Genomic DNA, 25,695 nt, shown 5'->3' with positions numbered 1-25,695 from the left:
AAAAATCTTAACAGTTTTAGGGTTAGCTCTTTGCCTTCGGTTACAGGGGTTCTGAGACCCAAAACAGCAACAAGACAAGAGGAGGTTCCATATTCACCAAATCTGCAGGAACTTAATTTGTTCCATCTTCTGAAGGCTTTTCCTAGCCTCACCTCTGCTTTTTCATAAGCTAATGGCTTTGCTACCCATACAGGGTAAGAACATGCAAAGGCAACTTGCAATCTAAGCACGTGCAAAAATCCTATAAGGCAATGCACAGAGTGAAGCACTTTTCAAACACAGAAAACCAACATTGTTCCTCTACTTCTTATTATCTGCTACTCGAAGTTGGAGACTGTGGTAAAATACCTGACCGCACCAGGAACCCTGTCTCATCAATTATAACTCAAAGACTGATAGTGGGAAATTTGTGGCTACTGAATGTGTAACCATTGTCTTATTTGCTAGATTTTTTAAAATAAAAACACTAATAAGTCTATATAAAATAACAGTCAAATAAAAAGACTGTCTCCTTGCAGTAATAAAATGAAATGATATATGGAAAAATGCAGCCTCATTCAACCTCAACCTTCAGCATCATTTTTGTAAGGATATTTCCCTCACTTCCCAGCTATTAACACTAAACTGAACCCCATCTGTTCCATAAGATATAAAAAGTTAATGTAAAATAACCTTATGTAGAAATAGTCACAAAAATGATATATTTAAATTGGCACCTCTGGTTCTCATGGAAAGCCCCCTCACATTTAGATGAAATCAGGGCCCACTGCACAGTCATTTAAGACTCAGTTAGCCTCCCATTTTGCCTTAATGGAAATTTAAATATAAGAAAACCCGACACGCTCAAAGTTGAAGTTCTTTCAGCTATTATGCTACCATTAAATGCCAGACCAAAATCTTTGCTTAAAGCTTTTGTATCTGCTTTTTCATAACAATGAAGCCTAAAAGCAAGTTACTGGGGAAAGAAAGATGGTTACCTTCAAAAGGCAGCTGAGAAATTCGTGCAGTATATTATAGGAACACATACTGCTAATGCAGACAACACTCCTCAACTTCTCTCCATAAATTTCCAGGACAAGGTATAAAGTTTCAGCTTTTGGGAGAAACACAAAGCCCTCCCAGTGCAATACCGGTAAACAGCTATGCAATTTGTTATCGCATTACAGACGTGTTACTTGAGATCTAGTTAGTACTCATCCAATATGACAGAATAAACTAGTTTGGATTCCAGTTTAATTTTCCTTCCACTCAGCCCAAAGCTACATTTCCACTCAGACCCTGTACAGCAGTGCTCTCACAGACAGCCAAAGCTTCAGAAGTGACAAAGGCACATAAATTGCAAGTATGTGCCTGAAAGATAAGTGGCAGGTATTCTGCAAGTAAATGAGGAGTTAAACTTTGAGAAGAAGGAGAAAAACCTAAAATGCATAGTTTGTGTGTTTAATGGTTGGTAGTTGAAAGCTTGTGGGAAAGAAGATGAGTCTTGACCCCCTGTTTCTCGTGTAATTACCAGCATTGCCGCAAGTCTCAATAACAAACCAGTTCATTAGGAAACCCACTGGAAATCCTCTACAGAGTTTCATAAACAAAACAATTAGGCAAAGATTTCCAAGGACTCTCCCCGGTCCCTGGCTGCAGGGCACGCTTTCTCCTTGCGTGCTTCCTTAACTTGCTTCCATAATGTTCCATAATGCGGATTTTAGTGGGTAGAAGAGTTGGGTAAGCGGCAAGTGGCGTTAGCTGGGGAGTCAGATTTACCCCGCTCCACTCCATTTGTAATAAAAGGATTCTGGTTCAAGATATAATACAAAATGCTATGCGACATGCTTCATTTGGGGCAAATAAAATAACAACCCATCCCAACTGGCATCAGGCTTCTGCTGATACGTTACAAGGAGATTTCTTTTTTATTTTTGGCAAAGCTATTTTGCAACCTCTGCCAGAATTCTTTTTTATCTTTTGCTATTCTGTAGACTACACCTGTAAGGATGCCGACTACTCCTGAATCTCTCTCAAATAGAGGCAATCCTCGTTCCTGCAAGGCGAACACAACCACAGCTAAAGGTCGGTCAGCGGGGAGGATCGCCTCAGTGGGGTCCTGAGTTACATGTCTCAGATAAGGCTGAAAGGACAGATAAGGAAATTCAGTGCTCTCGGCAGCACTACAAGAAGGGGATTCAATGAAGTCCCAGTTCCTTTCTGTTTTGACAGACTCATTCCAGTACAAGGGATAAACAAAATAAGACTTTTATCCAGTGGTTACGATGTAGTCTGTAGCGAACATCCTTCTGAGGTTATCTCAAGGTATTATTTCTTCCGCATCACAGGACTTGCAGTTGGTGAAAGCAGTCTACCACCGACCACTGTCATTCGCAGAAAACACATCATTTCAGCAGGTCAGCACCCTGCGTTCATGCATTAAGCAAGCAGCGAGCATGAACTGGCGTGGCTTGGAGAAGATCTACAGCCATGAAGTGACAGACACACGAGACAATTCTTGCTAAGTGAGTAAAGTTATCCTTTTATCCTCCTGTTTGATCATCTGCTTTTTATTCATTTCTTTTTCAAAGAGAAAGCCGAATGCTGTGCTGTATTACACATCTGTAAACCAACAGATGAAGGAGTAAAATCCACCATTTTGTATCCCATGTACGACACCCAAGATCTATAGGCAGTTTGTAGAAACATGAATAATTATGTTTGGTGGAATATGAAGTGTCAGTATCTGAAGTGACAACTCAAGATTTGCTTCTAGCACACTATGAAATTCTTTCCCCTGGTGGTAATGAGTATTCTTCAGTAACATTTTTCAAAAGGATATGAAGCTGAAAATATATTTTTTGCAACTCTAAATGCTACAACTCAGATTCAAGGGAGGGCTGATGTATAAATAAAGGAGGCAAGACGTTGTATATCAATCCTAAAGGAAACAGCAATCAAGACCCCTCTGAAAACTGCACACCAAATGAAGCGCTTCTGTCTCTTACCCATAATAATCTAGACCCACCCGCACGTATTTTCGAAGCGGTTAGAGGGCTGGGTAAGTACAGAGCAGAAGCAAGATCTGAATCCTGATGACTGAGATTAGGAAGCACCTAGCTATGAGCCACCCCACGAAAACCCTGAAACTGCGCACTGCCACTAGGGAACCAAGCTGGAAGAAAATGAGAAGCACAGCTATCAGGAAAGACAAATAATAAAGCAAAATGGAATTAAAAAAATTAAAAGAGGCTGTTCGTAAGCAATCTACTCTCACTGCACTATAATAAAAAGCAGACTTTATTTTTAAAGCGTTCTTCATGCACAAAGGGAAGAGGCAGAAGGGTAAAAAATGCCGTTGTTTAGGAAAGTTGCCTTTCAGTACACTGAAGGAATTTCTGTGGAGGACATCAAAAAGGAAAGGTACTCGATGAGAAAGTGTAATGTCAATTCACAGCTACTTCACACTTTTACGCTGCCTTTCAGAGTTCTAACATCACCATTTCTGCAATTCTTCAACAGAATGCACTATTTAGTTATTTATTCTTACAGGGAATGTAAGACCGCTCTTCTTTCTTCATATCTATGCCCCCATATGTCACCCCTGAAGCAATTCCAATGGAGCAACACCAGCTGCACAGGAAAGCACAACGCTAAGGCAGCTTTTAAAAGGGATTTTTGATGGCCTTGCCATACTAGCATCCCCAAAACCAGATGACCCTCAAGCCTCCGCTCTGACACATGAATGATTTGGGCTGGTGGACTTTATCAGGGACTCCTGTGTGACAGAGAAGCTGAACGAATAAGCTGCAGGGAGCACGTTCTTCACATCACTATTTACTGCAGCCACAAAGCGCACCACAACCTCCGTACTATAAATCACACGGTTAGCGAGGCAGAGAGAGAATGGGAGACTGTGTCAGCCCAGCAACATCAGGACTCCATGGGTTCAGGGCAGCTTTCCATCCCAGAGATCTGGCAGTTTCCATCGCAGGCTCTTGGAGAGTCACCCTGAGCTGGCAAAGTCCTTACTAAGCAGCATTCCAAAAGTCAAGAACAGCATGCTTTACACCTTGCAGTAATTAAGCTAAAGTAAACTAGGCTGAGTAGCATAAATAGGCCTAGTCTGTCAAAAAAAAAATCTGTTTAAAAAACCCCAAATCCTCCCCCATTCAGTGCTCTAAGGGCTACACCAAACACTGAGCAGAGAGGGAGGCGAGCTGCCTGAAGTCGTCACTGCCCCCAGCCGCCTGCCCCGAGGTAGAAACGTCCCATTTGCTCTGTGAATCAAGTCCTGAACAGTTTATAATTACATTCTGGATTTAAAATAGTTTCTCTGGTGCCCCTTCTCAAGGGCAGGGCATCCAGAAGGGGCAGGCCAGGTTACTTAGCACCCATCCATCCATACGGACGTCAGTCCATGGGTCCAGCGGCAGCCGGGCACCCCGAGGACTGAAATCCTGGGAACCTCCAGGGTGTATTTTTTCTGCTGACAGAAGTGTAAGTGTTCCTCCTTCATTAACAAAAACGATGACAAGCAACCTCCCAATCAGTACTTCAGAAGAAGATCTCGGAAGAGAGCTGACAAAACAAAGCTCCAAGACAGTTTCAGAAAAATAACTGTCTCCTTTCCACCTTAGCATGAAAAACACTGTAAAAATGCCTCTTTATTTTTCAGTGCTAACACAGAATCAGTGCTTTGTGGAGAGTAAGGTATTACGGATGTTTACAAATAACACAAAAATATAAGCACAAAAAAGGTGGAAGATTTTGTACAAGAGCAATTTTTGAATCTGTCTTACAAAAAAACCTATGGAAATTATTTTCCTTACTAGATTTTTTTTTTAAAGTATTCTAAGCTTAAAAGGTCTAATTAGAGTCAGTTAAGGCATACATACAAAGTACTGCAAAAATACAATTCTGATTTCCCTTATTTCAGAGACCAGTTTTACAGTATTACCAAAGAGTTTCTGCAAAAGCCTCATTAATTTTCTTTTCTTGGAAAATCGGGACGTTTTAAGAGAAAACCTACTAACGTCTGAATAGTAAGAAGTAAGCTTCAATTTTACAACAAAAATTATGCACTAGACAACTTTAAATCACAGATACTCCAAATGTAAATTTGAGATCTGTTATTTCAATATCATACCAAAAAAAACCACGGCAGGAGAGCGTTCGGAAGCAATAAGCTATGTAAAGGACCACGGTCTGAGATCTAAAAGGCACCTTTCTTCAAGATGCCTTTATATATCAGTAAAATCCAAACAGAAGAGTCTTACTTGTCTTCCCCTTCTCCCCAGGGAAATGACTAAGCAGCAGAGCAGGACTGAACTGCACCGGAGCGGAGGTCTGTACGGGAATACTGCCCAGGATGAGATGAAGGCTGCTTATTTCAGAATGTAAAATGTAGGATTTGGGAAGGAAGGGCAACCTGACCTCATTTTATATTGAGATAGATAATTCCAGCACTATCTCTGGAGTAAACAGGAGATAAAATGAAGGTATGAAAATGTCGACTGATAGTAACACAGACATTATCATCCAGGAGTGTCTGCTGTTAATAAAAAGGAAAGTTCCCTTCCCATCCACTTATTTCCAGTCCAGTTTGCAAAAGAAATAGAAAAGCCGACCTGTGAGGTACACTTGAATTTCTTATAAAATTGTACGCTCTGAAAGTGCCTTTTTTGAATACCAGGAGACTTAGAGGCCACCTCAACTTCAGGAAGGACACTCTACTAAAACACTTGGCTTTAAAAGGGTTGTTTAGTCAAATACACAGCTAATAAGACCCTCTGTCTGTCAACGGCTGCATCCAAGAGTTTTCAGAAACAAAGCAAATCAAAACAGTAATGCAGAAAGGAACTGCAAGATCACGTAGCAAAACAAAAGAGAAAAAAAAAAAAAGATGGTAAGGAATGAAAATTATCATTCACTGCCTTTCATGCACCAGGCCTTCTTCAACAACCAAACAGAAAAAAGAACATGACAAAGAGTTAATGGAAGGGTTAAAAGAGTCTATGCAGGTAAACATTAACTACAGTATATACTAATAAAACCATCCCTACTCAACTGCATTATTTAATCAGTAATGTTAAGGTCTGAAGCAGAGTATTCAGATTACAGCTGACTCCTGAAATATTGTGCCAGTATCTCCAACACTACGAAAAACCCTTTTAACTCTTCTCTTCTGGATCTCTTTTTACTTTGCACACTATGACAGATACTCATGTTAGTCAAATAGGACTGCGTCTTAAGAAAAAAAGCACTCCCTGCCAGAGTTTGATCTCCCCTTGCAGCATAGCAAAGAATGCTGAAATGAATTCCCATCACGTATTTGGAAAGACCTAGTGACAGCACACCAGGATTATCTATGGGAGTCCAAAGATTAACTGAAGGTCTTTCTCCCACCCTTCGACAAGTAACTGACAGATGTGCTGTTCAACCACAGCTTTTCACACAGATTAGGTGGAATGGGCAAGCTGTGGTTGGCCTCAAAGTCACCTTGACTGGAAAGAAGTCAGCTGCAACACAAGGTTCCTCGAGGACAGATGGAGACATTTACATTGACAATAAATGGGATAACAGTTAAAGAGCTGTTAATTCTTACACTTCTGGGCACAATGTCCAGCTGTAGGCAAGACATCTATTTCCCAGTGGTACACCACCATATAATTATAAGACATGAAGTAAAGGAGAATGTTATACCCTTCCTCTGAATCTAAGGAGATTGACATTTGCTAAGAACAGAGAGCAATCAGTCCTGAGGATTTATACACATCATGAGAGATGACATGAATTTTGTCTGTCACATGCCAGCACTCAGCACTGAGGCTAGAGAAGCAATTATTAGAAAGATCAGCAAATCAGACTTAAGAGGCAAGCACCTGCTATAACGCAAAAGCTGAAACAAGACCAGGGAAAACCTAAAGAGGGAAAGCAGAAAATTCTGCTGAACATTTGTGGCAACCCATGTGCCAAAAGCCATCAGCTCTCATGTTGCCCACCTGAGCCTGGGACATGCTAAACAGATACCGGAGACATCTGATACACATGAAGACACAAATTTATTTCCGTGTATTGGCCCTACGTTTAGTTAATAAAGATGTTTTGGTCAATACGTTCTTATGGTAAGAAGCTACTTGTCAGCAATGGTTACAACTTCCATCTAGAGACACGAAACCCAGCATCACACCCTAGTTACCGCTATACATCACCCTTCCAGTTCCTTCACATCAACTTCTCCTAAGAAGTTCTGAAAGAGACTGCAAAACCTCTCACTAGGTTCTCAAAGAGCTTTGAACCGAACAGGACAGCTAGTTTATTCACTTGGGTATTCACCAAACCCATTTCCACTTGAATTTTTAAGCATCTGTTCATCCTGGTTACAAGTTTACACAGATAGAAGCATACTTACCCACCACTAGTTTCCTATGCAACTCTGCAGCCATTGCTTTTTTTTTTTTTTTTTTGCTAATGCTGATGCTTATTCTACAATTAGAGCAGAACCAGTGTCTAAGCAGCTGATCTTTAAACTTCAGTCTGGTCATTATGCATTTTTTTTACAGCCTAGGCAGGTTCTGCTGTGGTTAGCAGAACATTTCATCCATCTGGCAGGCAATTAGCACGGCTCTGTCTATGTTTCTCCAAGGTGAGCCACTACTTTCCTATGTGAGGTCTCTCTTAGGCTATGCCATTGACATATATCGCCCTCAGTAGAGCAGAATCCAAATTTCATCCCCAGGATAATATGCAGGAGGAACATTACAACTGGCTAATTTTGCACCTTACCTTGTCACCAATCTCATGAGTACTCGTAGGACAAGATAGCCGTATTGCTAACCTGAGGAAAGGAGAAGAATCACCTTCCAGCCAACGGGTTTCAGTGCAGTAAGAGTATGCACCTGCAGAGTGCTGCCCAGTCGAGAGTTTCCAAGAACTTTATGAACAAGTATGTGACAAGAAAAACCCAACCTGCTCAGATGTGGGCAAGGATAATCTAATCGTGCCTGAGAGCACAGAAATCAATATAGCTGTTTTTTAAATTTAGTAAACCTGCATGGTTAACCAAAAATCACACACTCCAGGATGTCTCTCTCCACAAATTCTCTCTCCACAAACATGCAGGCAGCTCGAGTGTACACAGTCAGCTGATATTTCATTAAGTCCCTGTTTAACTTAAAATGAGATTTAAACAAACCTTTTGCCCTTACAGTGTAACAGCATTCATACCTCATCTGGAACCTGATAGTAAGGTACCAAAGGGTTAATTAACATGTATGCAGTGCGTGATTTAGGCAATATTAAATGGAAATCTCTGAACAGACAAGTGTCACTGAGTGCAATGGAAATAAATTGGGCGTCTCCTTCCACACTTCAACTTTCTCTCCCTAGATTTGCTCAGAGCTCTCTATGCTGCTTGTTCAGTAATTTCACGCTACGCTGCTTAACAATGTAAGCATGGAGGCTCAATCTAAAACTGCACTTCCCAAATGTCACTTGTTTGTGAACACATGGCTGAACCCAAAATTGCTTTTAATATTAGAGTGGTGCCTGCTGGCACTGCTGTAGTTAAGGGTCTGTCAGAATTTCCATGATAAACCCCATTTTCTGGGGTGTAGTACCATGACCATTTGCTACAGATAAACCTGGTATACAAGGTCACAGCAGACAAACATGATTTTTAAAAATTTTTAAACCAAGTTTGCTTGGCTATTTTTGAGTTTAAGACACCACTGATTTGAGGCCTCTTACGGTTCCAGGTTTTTCTTACCATCCCTTTAACTCCAGAACAAATTCAAATGTACGCCTCCCACTCCACCCTCCACCCCGCCCTGGAGCCTCGATGCCACAGGGTCTGGTCTGCAGCCTTGATGGGACATGAAGAGATTACAAGCACCAACGTAGGGTTCACTACTTGAACGCTGCTGGGGAACAGACAGGACAAACACGTAACTTTTCAGCATGAGGATTCTTCTGTTGTGAGAATCATTTCAGTTGCCATTACTAGCAGTTTAGAGGTGCTACCCCACTGGCACAGTGAGCTCCTGTATTTTATATTTCATGGTGTATTTCATTTTTATATTTCATGGCACGGCCACTAGCATGCCTAACGGAAGATGCTTTTACACCACTGTAGTTTCAGAAATGAAATAATAAAATCTATTCATTTATTTTAGAAAAGGAGAGAGCTCAAATGCCAAATTTGTTGGCTAACAGTGAAGTCCTTGAAACTATGGGCTGAATATTACTGACAAAAATAAACAAGACAGGCACTTCACCTTTCAGGAACCTGATCGGCTGAGCTTGCTTTCCATGGGATGAGCTTCTCAGACACCAACTATTGTTCCATTGGATAGTCAAAAACTGCCTGCCTGCAGTTGCTGAGGGGGGATTTAGCATACCAAAGAGGGGAAAAAACAGGAAAAAAACCATTTTCCTTTGCTAGTTGGGTTAATGATGTTCACTTAATAAAAAGGAAAAATAGGAAGAAACAGCACAGGTTTTCTTTGTGATTCTACAAGATCCCTTGGAGCGGGCAGTGCCAGAAACAGCACTAGCCTCCAGAAGCAAAAAAGTGTGACTCACATTAGTCACAAAGCAGCCACTCAGGCTGATTAACACACAATATTGATCGCTACTGACTATAATTCTGTGCAGAAAGTTTCAGCTTGGCTCAAAAATGGCTGAAGGCATTACAGCAAAAAGGTGAAGGGTTAAAAAGGGCACTGTCAAGGACCCCAGGATCCCAAAGCTGGAAAGAGAATGACGCCATTCAGTAATCATCCACCTTTTACTACTCTCAGAATATAAACCTTTGTAAAGGAAAAATGGACATCACTACAGTGTTCCACAGATTGAGACACAGATGTACTTGCAGTTCGTTTTGAACAGTTGCTTTTGCCCAGAACAAAGCATTAGGACGCATTACAAAAGTTACAGAGTCAAACTGAGTTGATGGAAGAAAAATAAGTGAAGGAGAAATGCTATTCTAGAGTGAAAACTAAGTCTGCCTTTCTGGAAAGGAACACCTGAGGCAATTTTAAACGGATACCCCACTGTAATCATTTCTCTTTTCCCCAAAGACGTGTAGAACTGATCCCTAATTTAAAAATTCACGGATCCTATCGAATCAGTTAAGCTGATCAGTTAATACTTCACACTTAAAAGCAAGAGAATGCAGTATGGGTGCTGCCATGAAAACCATCACTGACTTCAGAACTGTCAAAAGTAACAAAACATACAAGACATTTGCCTTAATGAGAAATAGCCACAGAAAGCCATTCCAGCTTGACTCTCCTCTTCAGACTTAACTGAGAGCTTCTGTACAGTGCATAAAGAAATTCAGATATTTTCAGAAGGTTATAACCATAGGCTTATTAAAGCTTAAAAGTATTTCCAGCTTATTCCTTCCCCTTCAGTGTGTACCTAATGAATTGCATTCAGTTACATCAGTCACCTTATTCACTGTGAAATACAGTTTAGATGCATCAGAAAACTAATCCTAACTCACTAGTCTCAAAACCTCTTCACAAGGTGTATGTAGCATCTAGCATTTGCGAAAGTCATCACTATGCCCTCAAAATGACACAAATTATCAATAGGCATAAACCAGCAACACGGTGCAACTAAAGAGCACGTTGTCAAAACAATGGCACTTTCCATTTTGTTCTTAAGGGTATGTCCCCCACTCTCATTCCTTTGTATTTCATGAGCTAGTGGTTTTAAGTCGCCCTTCAAGCAAACAGACACCTACTTGGGTTGCCATTTTTCCATAGTCAATCCATCGCAAAGTGGCAAAGTTGGTAGACTCAGCACAGTTGAAGCCATGATTGAAGCCAGCATGGTAACCATAAGGAAATGTAATCATAAACTCTCCAGCTTCCTGGGTGATCTGAAAAACAAAAATAAAAGGAAGAGATACCCCACAGATGAGTTGACACAGCAGCTTGAGAAGAGACCTATAAAAAAAATTCACCGGTTAAATCTCTCTCCCTCAACTGCAGTTGAACAGTCATTGCCAACTCTTGGCTAAACCTCGAGCAATTTCTTGTTAACTGCAGAAATACTGAAGTATTTCTATTAAGGAAAAAACCAGTACAATGGATGGAAGGGGTCACGAGATCTGAACTATTTAGACTCACAGGCTCCAGCCACAAAAAAGGTCTCAGGCTGCAGCATTCCAAAAGATCAATAAATCTTTAGATTGTGGCCACTTTAGCTCATGGTAAGTCCAACTCTACACTCCCACCACCATGCTAGTGGAGCCAAGAAAACTGGATTTCCCTCCTAGCACGCACTCTACATTGCAGGGTCCTACTGAAGTACATGCTACCTTTCACTGTATTTATTTCCCCACTCACAATACTCCCATTTGCTCACCCATAAGTCAAACCACCTAAAAATTACAGCCCACCATCTGTCTACTTAAGTAAAATTAAAACAACAATAAGCATTATGGACATTATTAATATAAGGTTTAAAAACTCTGCAGATTACAGCTGTAATCAGAGGCCAATCAATTTGTGATGCTTCTAGAAAATGCTGTTTTTAAATCGCATGTAGAGAAGACATTGGGGAAAAAAGGAATTTAATTCTTAGAGTATGGCACAGATCACACGGGCAACTGGCAGTGATATAGCGCACTTGGAGCAATCCTTCCAGCGCAGCTCTCCAGCTGAGCAAGCATGCGACAGCACCTCCCTTCTACGGATTAGGAAAGAGCCAAAATTTGACCTTCCCTGTCTTTCCAACCCAGAAGTGCTGACAGACCTTTCACAGCAGTCACATGCCAAGCAACTCCATTTGGATTCCTTCCCACCAGCAGTAACTCACAACACAGCAGTTCAGAGCTTACAGAGGTTTCAAAGAACTTACGCTTACAAACATCAGGATGGGTCCAAATAGAAAATGTGAACAGACAGAAGTTAAAACATTTACCCACTTGGCTGGACTAACACCTAAACTTGCTAATGTTATTAACATTAGCAGAATAATGAAAAAAAGAGAATAAAAGCTGATATGGTAATACAAGAAGCTTCTGCAGTACTTCTGCATGAGAGGTGCTGAAGTCCGGTCTGCACCCAGCTTCACGGAGCATCCTCCCATCCAGCCCCCTCCATAAATCAAAACAGAGTGGTAGATTGCTAACTTCAGAAGACGGAAAGATTATGTTTCTGTCAGGAAATCTACATCCTGGTGTCTTCATTTCAAGCCCACAGTGTATGTCCTCCATGTCACTGCTGTCAACATTATCCCTACAATAAATTAGAAAGCACTCAAGATGATGGATAGGCCATGCAGAAAAGTAATAACTATTGAAGGGAAGCCAGCACAAACTGCCACTCATGGAGAAAGCCCTAAATTTACTGACTTCTGCAAGCTCTTGAAGAATAAATGGAGAAATCAATAGGAGATTACAGAAATACACATTTTTAATTATTAAAAAGCCCTAGTATTGATCTGTTTCTTTTTTTCCAGAAGTAAATACCATTATAGAGATTTATAAATGCGTGCCTACTCATTTCATTGAAATCTGCCAAGAATTTAGACGAAGGGATCCTATCTCGCTTTCTAAAGAAAAATGGCACATGTTCACTGTTTCTGAATAATAGTGATCCTCCTTCAAAAGCTACTATTTCAGGACAGGAGGTATTCAGATATAGGCTGCTCAGACTAAAGAGATCTCCTCCTCCTTTTTACATTTAAAAACATCCTTCCAGTGAGCGCCAGAGAGAAACTATAATAAAAAAAAACCAACCCCACACTCCCCCCACACTCTGTAAATCAGGATTAGGAATTATATTTAAGTAACGTGTTAATAATCTCCCTTCCTTTAAAAAGTTTGGTTTTGACAGTAACATAGCCCTCTATGTGTACATTGGTCTATTTTTTGTTAAAAATAGGGAGACAAAAATCAGATTCTTAGCATTCAGATTGTGCATATTTTAAAGGTTTCTACATACACTCAGTATGAAGGAGACACCAGACATCAATCTGCAAAAAACCTTCATGTCACAAATCACAGTGGGAAGATTCATAGTGGGAAGCCTAGCTAAGCAGGTAAAGACTTTTTACTAAGCAATAAATTAGAAACTCCCTTATTTAAACCACATCCTACCCCTATCACCATACAGCTCAGTAAAGCTGACCTGGAATAAGCTTGGAAGGAAAGTTTTCCTCTACTGCCTTTTTACAAACTCCTTTGCTACTCTTGGTTGGTTATTGATCAGAAATCACTTAGTATGTAATTACTAGTCAATGCCACTTTCCTCAGCTAGATGGAAAAGCAAACATGTAACAATGTATTATTCTGGAGAAAAATACGCCCACCTACAACATTCCAACATTTGAAGTCCTGCAAGAATTTCCTTCACTTTCTGGCCTCCGGCAGACCCAAGAGCACTGCCCCAGCATGCTGCTCGAATGAAATGGCAGAAATTAATTCCCATTTCCTATTCTCCTCCATTCTGCAGGACGACTGCATGTCACCAGAGGATCGCACAGCAAACTTCACTTAGAATGCTTAGAGTGCACCAACAGGTACTTTTAAAATTATTATTTTCAGCTGCTTCTTTAGACAAACAGTGCATGCTTTTTAGGCTCTGTTCAGCCAATTACTGCACCACTTATGGCCTCTGGTTAAAACAACTTCATAAGGAAAACACCACAAGAAGTAGCAAGACACAGAGTTCAACTGATACTGAAGCAGAAAGGAGCACAAGAAATTCTTAAACTTCACAGTTTAGGCCAATAAATAAAGATAAGGTCAGACAGGTTTTTCAGGAACTTGCACTGGCTACAGATCTTGCACTCTTTTCTGAATACGGTCGGGATAGAGAACGTCTTTTATCCTCTATCAAAAGTCATTTCTCAGAGGGGCATCTATGCATTAAACTGAGATGCCTCCCATATTCCAATCCACATATCCACTTTCCTGAAATTTGTAAAGTGAAAATCCTTATCAAAAAATTCAGATCCCAAAATTAGATATTTTCATTACTATTTTCAACCACGTGTAGCAGGTAGCTGTGTTTTCACACTTGGGAATTAGGTTCCACAGATAGAATTACAAGAAAAACGGTTTGTTGTTCTCTATGAACAATTTAATACCAACCATCATGTGCGAACTAGGCCAAGTCTAGCCACTGATGTTGAACCATAAGCACTACATTGCTTCGTGCAAGTCTCCCCTGCACTGACAGCAAACTCATCTGACAAGCCAGATGATCACACTTCAAATTTCATTCATCATAGCCTTCCACTAGGAAAAATGAAACAGTCTCTGGAGCAGTAAATTGAATGAATTCATAGTTTTTATGCTATAAAAGAGCCAAGATCTTTCACTTCCATCTCAAAGAATCACCAGGCTCATCAAATAGGTGCTACACTGTCTCAGGTGGACTAACTCTAGCAAAACCATGCTTAAAAAAGAAAAAAAAAAAATCAGAACTTGAGAGTTCTTACTTAGGAAAAGATGGCCATAATAGCTACAGATGATGATGCAAAGGGGATGGGGAAGGATGCAATCAGTTTGAATCAGGCATTCTTTGACAATTCCCACTGGAGTTAAGAGTCCTGGTACCTCTAACTCAATTCCTTTCCCCACATCCAAAGGCTGTCCTTGGCCGTCCTGGCAGGAAGGGCTCTGTCTGCCGGTAACACACAGCAGCAGTAGTTGTTTGACTGATTCTGCACAGATACTAAATCTGTGGTAAGCGTGCTCAGCTGAGGAGATTTACTTCTTGCCAGAAGACTTTAAGAATAAGCATATTAAAACGATCATACCAAATAAACATGACCTCTCATTTCAAGTAAGAGGACTTAAGAGATTCACGGATCCTTACTGGCTTAGCATAGAAAGAACACTTATACAACAGAGAACCAGCACGTCTAACTCCAGTTTTTGGTTTGTACTGGATCCAGGAGAAAAAAAGTCTGCGCTCAAGAATTATGCTGCCTATTGATAAACCACAGCATCTGTATTACAGTTTGCCCCTCTCTACCTGGACAGGCTCCCTAATTGACAAAGTTAGTTCTAGTGAAAGCTTTTGTGAAGAGAAGCACTTCACAGAAAGTGTCTTGGCCAAACCACAAATCCTCATTTACAGGCAGCCACCTGGTTTAAACCAATAGGATACATTTAGCATAATAAAGCATTTAGAAATTAGGCAAATTGCTCCCCAGCGGCTTGCAATGAATTGTTTCCTTAAAAGAGGGGTGCTGTGCTTCGTGCACCTCAACAACTTGCCAGTGTCTTCAATGCATCCTTTGTACCTACCCGGTCAAAAGGAATACCATACTTCTTCAAGATTGAGGGCGAAATGAGGGTCATCTTGTGACGGAGGAAAGCATCACATCCCTGAGAGCTTCCTGGAAAAAATCCTGTAGGACAATAAAAAGAGGATAATCACTATAGGGATATTATATCCAATCATTATTTAGGCAGAGACCAGCTGACAAAATGAAAACCTGCCTCAATACTTAATATAGATCAAAACAACAGGCATATAACTGAAGATGTCAGTAATTAGCACATCCCTCATTGTTTAAAATACCGGATAAATTTTGTGACAAAAACTTGCATGTTGAGCATCTAAGTCTTCTATGTCTGGGAATAAGCAACTTGGCCAAAATCTCGGTAAAACCCTAGCAAATTCAGAAACAGAACCTGTCTGTCTCAAGTTTTGGCTAGTACCCTAAACCCCACGCCATCCTTTTGCTGAACATGGACAAGGAAAAAGTGACAAGCATGCACCATCTCCTCCAAGCACTGCTATGTCCTTTTTATACCTTCTCTCATGGGCAGCCATATTATTCCTGGGAAAGTACTACAACTCATAAGATTCCAGACTGATCTGCCCTACATACCACCCCCTAAGAGGGAAAAAAAAAGGTAGATGTTCATATTCAGTCAAAAGAAAGAAAGGAAACAAAACATATCCATCACAAGGCAGTGGAAGGAGGGACACTCGTTCACTGGCCACCCTGGTCACTAACGAGTCTGGCAGAGACAGTACAATCTGACGCAGACAGCATCTCAACACTACGAGATGTTAAGTTCTACCATAGCTACAAGATCCACGCTGAGCTAGTAAAACAAATCACAAATAATTAAAAATCCTAAAATTGTGGTAAGAACTGAACGAACCCCTCAATGTCAGCACTTCACTCCCAGAAGTGTCAGCTCAACCAATGTAAAACCATTTTCTTCAAGACCATGTGTTCCACTCCAAGCGAGTGATTCAATAACAAATTATGTGTTTATAAGGATTAAAAAACATCACCATTTAGGAAAATAAATAACCCAAGCAACATAATGGAAGGGGTTTCAGAAAGTGAAAAGGATTACTGGATTCCAGGTTTTCTTATATTTTTGTACTAAAAGCATTTCAATTAAAATTATGACTGTCTGCTACCCAGTCTGTCGTCCCTCTCTGCAGTTCCTCTTTTTAATGCACAGTTTAAGTGGCTCTCATTAAAGCTACTAATAAAGAAGCACATTTTAAGTGATTAGCACCAATAACATGGCAACACATTAACATTCTCTCCATGGGCTCCATAGCTCTCCCAGTGAGCCCATTTACAGCTCAGCTAGCTATTCATTTTCCATATTAATTGCACACTCATTTCTCCATAGTAAACTTCTTCACAGTATAGACCACTGATGCATAGGACAGGGAGAACGCCCAAGCAGCAATACTGCTTCATTCTAGTTTCAAAACATTAGCCATCCTAACGTCCAAAAGGTACTAAGCAACAGAAAACTAAAGACAAGACAAGATAATTGAGAATTTGCTTCTGGTTATATATAGCCCACCATCAATGTGTCTCAAAAATTGATCATCAGTAAAAATAAGTTACAAACAGCAAGAGACTTAGTGCTACTTATGTCAGACTTTGGTGTGGTATTTCAGATTCTACAGAACACAGGTCATCTGGATTTATTGACTTTTTACTAGATTAAAAAGTAACTTTTATAAAACCTGGCAAATAACTGAACTGTAGCTTTGAAATGCAACATGTCTGAGCAGCAATTTTCAATATTCTTTATATTTAGCTCTCAGCGCTCTCAGGGCACAGGAAAACAATACTACCATGCCCTAGGACATTTATACCCATTTATTCTACATTTATCCTACACAACCAGTTGCTCCCTTCTACCCCCTCCCCTTTTTTGTTCAAGTATGAAACAGTCAACAGAACGTCAGTCTATCAGCAACAAATGCCATTACTATGAATTTGTCTACTTTCTGGAAAAACAGAACATTTTTTTTATTTTGCTTCAGAATACAGTCTTCCAGATTTTCCTGCCTGCTTCTGCTGCACTAACTTCAACAACAGATTTAAATCATTAAAGTATGCCTCACTGAAGATGAAACACGTGAATTTTGAGTTAATTATTCTGGGACAGGAGCTTTTTTTAGCTGGGCAGTGCTGAGAACATTTGCAAGTGAATGAAAATAGCAACAAAAACCAAACACAACATCAACAAATTAAAAAATATATACTTCTGCAGTCAGACATCTTCCCTGAAGTTTCCAGCGTTACCAACTGGAAATCAGCAGAAATGCCAAGGACAGGATGCTGAAGTCTGCGCTTGCTGCTCGTGCTGGAGGCGGGCGGTCGCTTACCGGACGACCTTGGCAGATAGTCAGGCAAGAACTCATACCCAAGGTTTTCAGCCGCTGAGGCTGGTGCTTTGGAAGGCCAAAAATTTACAGACAGCCTAGTGAGAGGTGGAAGTTTATCACAGCTCGAGCTAGCCCTTCTCTTTTTTTGTTGTTGTTGGTTTTGTTTTTTTTTTTTAAGATGGCCTTTATTGTACTGAAAAGATAAAGGAGGATGAGGCTGGAATAAAAGGAAAGTGACAAAATACAGTGTGTATCATTATAGAGTGAAGTGAGAACTCCACTAGCTATTCTCAGCTGTTGCTGAATTTGTAAGCACTTTCCTACTTCAGACTGAAAGTAACCAATGCTCATACTGTATAGGTAACATTTATACCGTAGGAAGACAGAATAGCTCCTACCACCCTTTTTCCCTGCAGAACCTGTGTACGGGGGTATCAGGAAGACCCCCCAGGCTGCACTCCACACAGCTGGAGCCACAGCTCTCACCTCACTGTGCCAAACCTCGTATCACACACGGAGATGAATGATGGGTCTCTTATTAAACCTGCTTCCCAGGCATGGAAGCGTTTGGTCTCAATGCCTCAAAATTCGAGGTTTTTTTCTATCAATTATAGTTAGGGTCACGGTGTGTCAGAAGACCGAGGCTTTGAGAAAACAGTTGCACTAGTCGGAAAATTCACTGGCAAGTTTTCTGACTCTGAAGCTATTATACCAATGCAGCAGGTTCATCAAGCAGCTCTTGCAAGAGTAAATTGTAACAGCCAGTTCAATGTCAATTCTTTAACAACCCATTTAAAAATCAAGGGTAAGACTCTCCCCAGGATGCTTCAGTTTTCACTGAGAACACACGCATGTATTTTTCCCTGAACACAGGAGGAAGCAAAGCTTACCTTTCGCCAGGCGTTCCAATCTCTTGCCGTGTTCTGGAGGTATGGCATACCTAGGAGAAAATTAACACAAAACAAAAAAAAAATTAAAATCACACTGTAACCTGAAAACAGTGAAAGAAAAAGAAGGCTAGAAACAAGTGTGGTAATAACTTTTAGCACAGCACACTTACAATTAACGTCTGGAAATATAACCAAACTTTTAGAAGTCTGGAAGGTATCAGTAACACATAATACATGGAAGAAAGCCAGTATTTCAATAAAAGTCCTTAGACATGTTATATGATGTGTGTTATTTTCCTGCAATTTTTTTAAACAGCATCACAGGACTTCACAAGGTAGAAGGAGAACCAAGAAGGCAAAGTGATGATACAGCACTGGAAAAAACAGAAATAAATCAATATAGGAAACAGCAGGCATGTTTTCTGCAGGAAAGATACCAGCAAAATAAAACCCTGAGGCTGTGATAAAGAAATTTTGGATGGGCTGCGAAGGTGTGAAGGAGGGTCTGTGTACATTGGCATATCTACAACAAACGAAGATAAATTTTTCCAAAGAAAACTCTCTGCAAATCTTTTTTGTTTTACTCAAAATGGTAAATATTCATCATAACAGCTGAAGTAGTCAATCCTTACATCTACGCTGGATTGTATTGTGTGATACGAGATAACAGAATTAAACTATTTGATAATTTTCTTGATGAGGTGAATGAAAAAGCAGGGTCTTCTGAGGAAAACAACATTAAAGGGTATACGGAACAACTTCTACACTTTTTAAAGAGAGTTTTGTATGATTAGGGATAAAAAGCGTGCAAAAGAATTTGATTGAAGTTTTTTTTTTTCCCTACAAGTGCAAAGTATTGAACAAATTCTGAAGAAACAATTAACTGCCTTAAGTCACACACAAGCCTAATTGAGATAGTCTCCTGTGATCATTAGAAAACTGCAATGGAGTTCTACTTCTAAAACAGTTTTGCTGCGTAAAAAGATAATACACTAGGTTATAGAAAAACAAAGACCGTTCATTTCTACCCAGAAGCCTTCCACTGAGCTCTTCTGTGCGTGCAACCGCTGATGACTGCTGCATAAGTGCTCAGTCCGCTTCAGGACGTCAGGGACAAGAAATTCCTGTTTTCTTACAGGCAATTTGGACACTATAATGTGCTTTAATGCAACGAAGACATTAGGAACACCTTCAAAAGACTGCAGAAAAGCTTCTAATAGTTGTCGAAACAGTGCTGTGCGTGATGATTATTTACAAAAATCAGGGAAGTTTCAAATGGTCGCTTTTCGTCCCCACAAGGTGTTAGTTACCCTACTGCTCTGAAGTTATACTGCCTCAGTATTCACAGAAGCAAAAATCAGGCGATGAAGATTTTATGCGTTCCGGTTATAGTGAGGTAACTAAATACCACGATACACTTCAACGTGTTTAACATGATGACACACATAATAACCTCAATGGAATTTTGTAAATTATTGTTTACATACTGTATCACATTAAATGTGGCTCTCGTACCATTTTTTGTAACAGCAAATTTTGCAAGTTTATATTTGTAAGAAGGACATTTATTACCAGCTATAACTTCTGTTCAATGTGAATAATGAACAGTGCATTATTTTTGTTATTTCCAATAAAGATGTCAAACCCATCATGTCTCATTATAACAAACTGAAAACAGGATATTGTAGCAGGCAACTGCATGATCTCAACAACAGGTAAACAGTATTGCTCTACTCATGATAGGATCTCTCAAAATACACCTGATTTTAAAGGACTTTCAGCCAGTCCCTTTGCTCAGCTTCTCAATTTTCAAGTCTAAAGTTTATCTACAATGTAAGGAGAAATAGATGGAAGTCCAATCCCATATTGCTTTTGTACAAAACCAAAATTTACCTACTATGGTCTGGCAAGTTAGAAAGGATAACGAAGGACAGAAATCATACATAGGATGCTTGAAGATTTAGACATTAAGCCGATTTAAACTGATGGCTTAAAAAATCTAAGGGAAAACACTATGTAGCACCTAATCTTGTAAAATAATAAATATAGCAATGGAGTACCAACATCCTCTGACCAAAGTTTGACAGTGCCTTAAATTGCATAATTATCAAACAATTCATTTGTCTGGGACAAAGCTAGTAGTTTTCATTTTACAAAGACCATTCATCACTTACATAAATGTGATAAAACTAATCCCGATCCAAAGCTCCTTTGTGGGATTAATGTCCCTTAAAACAGGGAAATGAGACATTCCATTCCTTCTGGGAAAAATGCTGAAGGATTGGGAAAGAACTAATTTATGGCTACAAGGCTGCCGATGATTAATGTAATATCCCCAGTCTACAATGCAACCTTCACTTAATTAGTGCCTGTAATTGGGAGTTGTAAAGATAAGATTAATTGAATCTTGAGGATGTTAAAAGTTTAATACATAGGAACATGGTTATTGTGTTATCTGAAACTGCAGACTGCAAAAAGCCAAGCTGAGCTTTAGAGAACAGTCCACGGAGAGACAAAGAAAAAGGACTTGCTTGGATAGAAACCAGCAAGAGAGGAGGAATTTCCAGCTTATAAAAAAGAACTATATGTAATAATATACAAATCAGAATACCCTACCACAGAACAGCCTCTTGGAAATAGCTGACTCCAATTTTAGAAATTAACTTTTTTGTTTGGGCCAGTCTTTTAAGGAAGCAAAGCCTATACAGCCTTATACATTTATTCTTAGGAATTCAAAAAATTAACTGCAAAAGAGAATTAAAAGTAGGTCAAATTCTGCTTTAAATTACACTCACAGATCTGACTGATTTACATAAAGATAGGCAATAAAGAAAGAATTTGGGCTGCTATTTAAAACCAGTAAGAGAAACAGAAGGCTTCTGCAAGTATTGCACAGACTGAGCTAGCTAGCTCAATCTAGACATAAAATGATTGATTACAAGGTAGAATAACAATGGAGGCGACATGGAAAGATTAGAAATTGCTGCAATCAAAGGAGTACTGTTATTGAGCATATAAACATCCACGAAGGGCTGGCTTTTGTGTACGACCTTATGGTACCATCCTCCTGCTTTCACTATGAAAAACAGCCAGGCACTTGTTGGGGACAAAAATCCTTGACAGAGGGAACTGACAAAATACTGTCATTCAGTACGATTTATTACCATCCCTCTTGCACCCACAGGCTGGGGCTCAGATCAACAGCAGAATATCTTTAATTCCAGAGACAAGTGACAAGATTATTCATGGTAAAGCGTAGCCAATAATTTCCTTTTCCATATGCATCACTTTGAATACTTTTTTCATCAAATGGCATGGTTCTTTTTCCTTTAATACCCCAGCCCAAATACTACATGTAGTGGGTTTCCTATAGAAAGATACCCAAACCAAAACCCACCCTATCAAAATCTTAAAAAGAGAAAAAGAAAAACAATCAAAATGCATGTAAAGCTGCTTCCCTTCTCTGTCCCATTCAGATCATGGCACAAATGGATCCCACAAAGACAAGGAAAGAGAAGAAAAAAATCTCAGAATGAGCAAAATACCACTTTTATACCAACTGGCCAAAATAGACTATGGTATCCACGAAAGATCTTGAATTGGGCTGTGTCGAGACGATCAGACTGAAAACTGCCCGACACTTCACCCCTGTTGACAGAAGCAGTTTTGTGACATCCCTCTGCCTGGGGAAAACCGAATTAGGAGCGGAGCAGGACTAACTTTGATCCAGCCTTGAACAGACACTTCCTTTTAACCACAGCAAAGATGGAGCAAGGATTTTCCATTGCCCCAAACAACCTAAACTAAAGAGAAGTGGTGGTGGCAGCATAAATATTTTAACAGCCCTGCTTAAGAACCATCTTTTTATAGACTACTTCTGCTTCAGAGAAAACATCTGCACAGCCAACAGAAAACACAACAGTGCCAAAAAAGTTGACCTTGAGCCACTGCTTCAAGTGCAGAACCTGTCCCTTCTGGCTCCCCAATAAAAGTGAAGTTACATAAATAGTGCTAAACCAGCAACTGCTTTAAGATATATCAAACTTCCAAGAACCTGGGCTTGCAAACAAGCCAAGAGACGAATGCCTTAAGTACATACTTCCAAGGGTCAGCCTTGCAGTGGTTGACCAAGACAAAGGGCCAAGCTTAACCTGAAAACCTGACACTCAGCAATTTGTCGGATTACAGCATGAGTAATGTCTTACTGCTTTGCCAGGGAACACAAGATTTACAGAACAGGAAAAAAAAAAAATCTCAAGATTAAAAAAGTTATAGCTATATGACTCAAATGTCATCTTACCCCGAAGTCAACAATCTGAAAGTAATATACTGACCCTTTTAAATTACCTTTTTCTACTCTTCCTACCAAAACAAAAGCAGGTCCCAGAAATGGATTAAGTATCACTTCTACAAATATGGAATTTACTGTTCTACCTGAAAGACTTCCAGCTTCCAAACTTGTTTCACAAAACCTAATTCCAGCATTTCTGATCTCTACTTCCGTGTAATTTTCATAGTTCTTGAGTATCCTTCAAAACTGATTCTGACTGTAATTACCAGACATCAGGGTCACGGGTACAGAAGGTATTTGCCCCAAAGCTACAAATGTGTTAGATAATCATTTCCCTACAGTGGTAGCTTGCTTTTGTTACTGTAAGTTTAACTGGACAGTCCCCGTTTTATCCTTAACACAAAAGAAAGATCCTTCCTATTTGCCATAAAGGATATCATTAATAGTGTAATTTTCTTGGTGTTTTGTTTATTCCCCTGGAAAGGCTTGATGGATGCGGATAATTATCAGACTATAAAAGCCAGCAAATGTGCTATTTTCTATCGCTCTAAATCATCAAACAAATAAAGTGTGAAACAGCATTTTTGAATACAATTTTCCTGTCTAATGGCTTAGAATTATTACAGGAACAATGAAAATAAATAAGCAAATGTCTTGTGAGTTAAGAATTAAATGAGTGTGTCAGTGAAAAAGAGCAGACAGACCATCCTGGGATACAAGGACCAGTTTAGAAGCCATTAAGAGATGACGTAACGGGGAATTCACTACAGCAGCGACAGTTTCCAGCATCAGGTGCTCTTCAGGGACTTTCCAGTCTAGCTCAGATTCTGTCCTCACTGCTGCTTCTTCAAAGCAGGTGCAATTCAATTTTGTCTTCTTGACCACTGAAACTACGAAAAACTTTATCCATAACAAAGGCAATCCTCTGCTGGTTTCTCTCCATTTAAGAAGAACTGTTCTAACCTGAAGCTATCACTAGCTTTGGCAGAGGACCAGATCACTCTGTCCCTAAGTTCAGCCTCCCCCCAAAGCTTCCAAGACCTTTTCTTGCTGCAGTTGTCACAATGCACACAAGTTTGTGATAGTTACAACACCTTGCCTCCCCACCTCATTGCATGTCAGCCTCTCCTTGCACCGACACAGAGCAATTAAGCAGTGATTAGGTTACTGAATCTCATGCACCCACTCTCTACTAGAGAACGGGCACCATGGGCAGGAGGAGGTTCAACCACAAGGCTTTGGAAATGTCACTTCAGTCCGATTCATGCAAGAAGGTAAGAAAGTTAATTTCACAGTGTCTGCACAAGGTCTGGCCAAACAGGCCCCACACAGTTTAACATGCTATAATTACCGAAATAAGGAACAGAAACAAAGAGAGAACAGCACATTTAAAATGCCTAAGACCATGTGTCAAGCTGGGGGTTAGTTATCTGTCTTCAAAGTAGATTTAGTTGTGCCAAGAATACTGACCCTTTGAAGATTCAAATGCCAACCTACTCTCAGTCATGACAGGCAGAATAAAAAGCTATTATTTCAATCTCTGTAAGACAAAGTGTGTCCATAAATGCATAATCTGAACCCTGACCTTCAACACCTTTAGCCCCCATGACAGCAGCAATGCCTCCAAAGAAAACCCCTTAGTCTGTCAAGAGTATTTATCACCCAATAGAAGCCATTAAGAACCACCACTACGTACAGGGTAGTCCCTCATTTGCAAAGTTCATATCCTGCTTCAAAGGCCTAATTTTTCTACAAGGTAAAGTATTTATAATACTACATCTCCTAGTAGCATCAAAGTACAACTCAGAGCAACAAAAGTTGTTTTTTCCACACTATTTTTAAGCTGTTTTGCAGCCTGTATGGAAAAAAAAAAAAAAAAAGGCATTTCAACAAGAAGAATGGATTGCTCCTTCGTTGATAGCGCTGTCATCTCCCTCTCACGGTCACCTCTCTTTTCCTCACCTTTACTTTCCTCCATGTTTAACATCCCTTCATCCCTCTCTCCCTCCCAGTTGGCTGAAAGACAGAAATCAACTCCCTTTCTTCTCCTCCTCAGCAACATCTGAGGTTACCCCGCAGTGAATTTGCTCTAAGTATCCAGTTTCCCTTCTCAAGATCACCATTTGGAAAGGAAAATCTCCCACCTCCCTCGTCCGTCCCCTTCTGTTGTGGCTCCTTTACATCACGAATGCAAACACGTGCTCTGGAGATAAGATCGCACACAGATCAGAGAGCTCCTTGTTCCTAGGAAAGAACCTTTATCGAGTGTCTGCAGCTTTATCTTTAATGGATCATTTTACAGGACAATAGATGATGGAATTCAGTATCTTTAACCAGCAGTGTCAATGATTTCAAATAATGACATTTTTATTGAAATACACACAGGGAGAAAGATAAACACAGAGGCTGCAGAGTATCTGCTCAAAAAGCCATAATAACGAGTAAATAGGTAATGACAGAACAAGATTACAACCACACAAACACACCAAATCAACCTGTCTTCTAAAGCTCAGAGAAAAAATGAGCTGCAGACAGCTGCTCAAATGCAATCCTTTGAGAACCAGCACAGGAGAAAAATCAGGACAAAACCTGCCCGGAAAGGGCCTGGGTAGCAGTAAGCGTTCTCAGCACTTACACCACAGGGCCTATTTCACTCCTAAGATCTCTTTTCCATGCGCATAGCTGCCTAATTATCAATCCCATTGCCAAGCACAACATGAAGAAACAATTTTGCTGCTAACAAACAGAACAGTAAGCAAGAGAAGAAAATTCCTCCTTCCCTTAAGAAACTAAAGTTTGTGCAATTCCAAACTCTCCAGTTTTCCAGTACTGTTTACTGTTTAAACATCCTTACTGTTTTCCAGTAAGGATGGGCAGAATATCTCAGGTCACTCTGGAGTTGGGA

At 40.0% G+C, this 25,695-nt stretch overlaps 1 protein-coding gene across 3 annotated transcripts in view; it reads right to left on the bottom strand.

Moving 5' to 3' along the window:
• Window positions 1-25,695, bottom strand: part of KDM4B (lysine demethylase 4B) — a 92,806-nt gene that overhangs the window by 37,704 nt on the left and 29,407 nt on the right. For all 3 annotated transcript variants that reach the window (XM_075523933.1, XM_075523931.1, XM_075523932.1), the window contains exons 6-8: window positions 18,500-18,549; window positions 15,257-15,360; window positions 10,733-10,870 (exon numbers count right to left, since the gene is read on the bottom strand). In XM_075523933.1, the coding sequence (XP_075380048.1) occupies window positions 10,733-10,870; window positions 15,257-15,360; window positions 18,500-18,549 (292 nt within the window). The remainder of the gene's footprint in view (window positions 1-10,732; window positions 10,871-15,256; window positions 15,361-18,499; window positions 18,550-25,695) is intronic.

This window comes from Mycteria americana, chromosome 24 (assembly GCF_035582795.1).
Source record: "Mycteria americana isolate JAX WOST 10 ecotype Jacksonville Zoo and Gardens chromosome 24, USCA_MyAme_1.0, whole genome shotgun sequence".
NCBI lineage: Eukaryota > Metazoa > Chordata > Aves > Ciconiiformes > Ciconiidae > Mycteria > Mycteria americana.
Note: the sequence above shows the minus strand (reverse complement) of the source record. Positions and strands in the feature narration are given on the sequence as shown.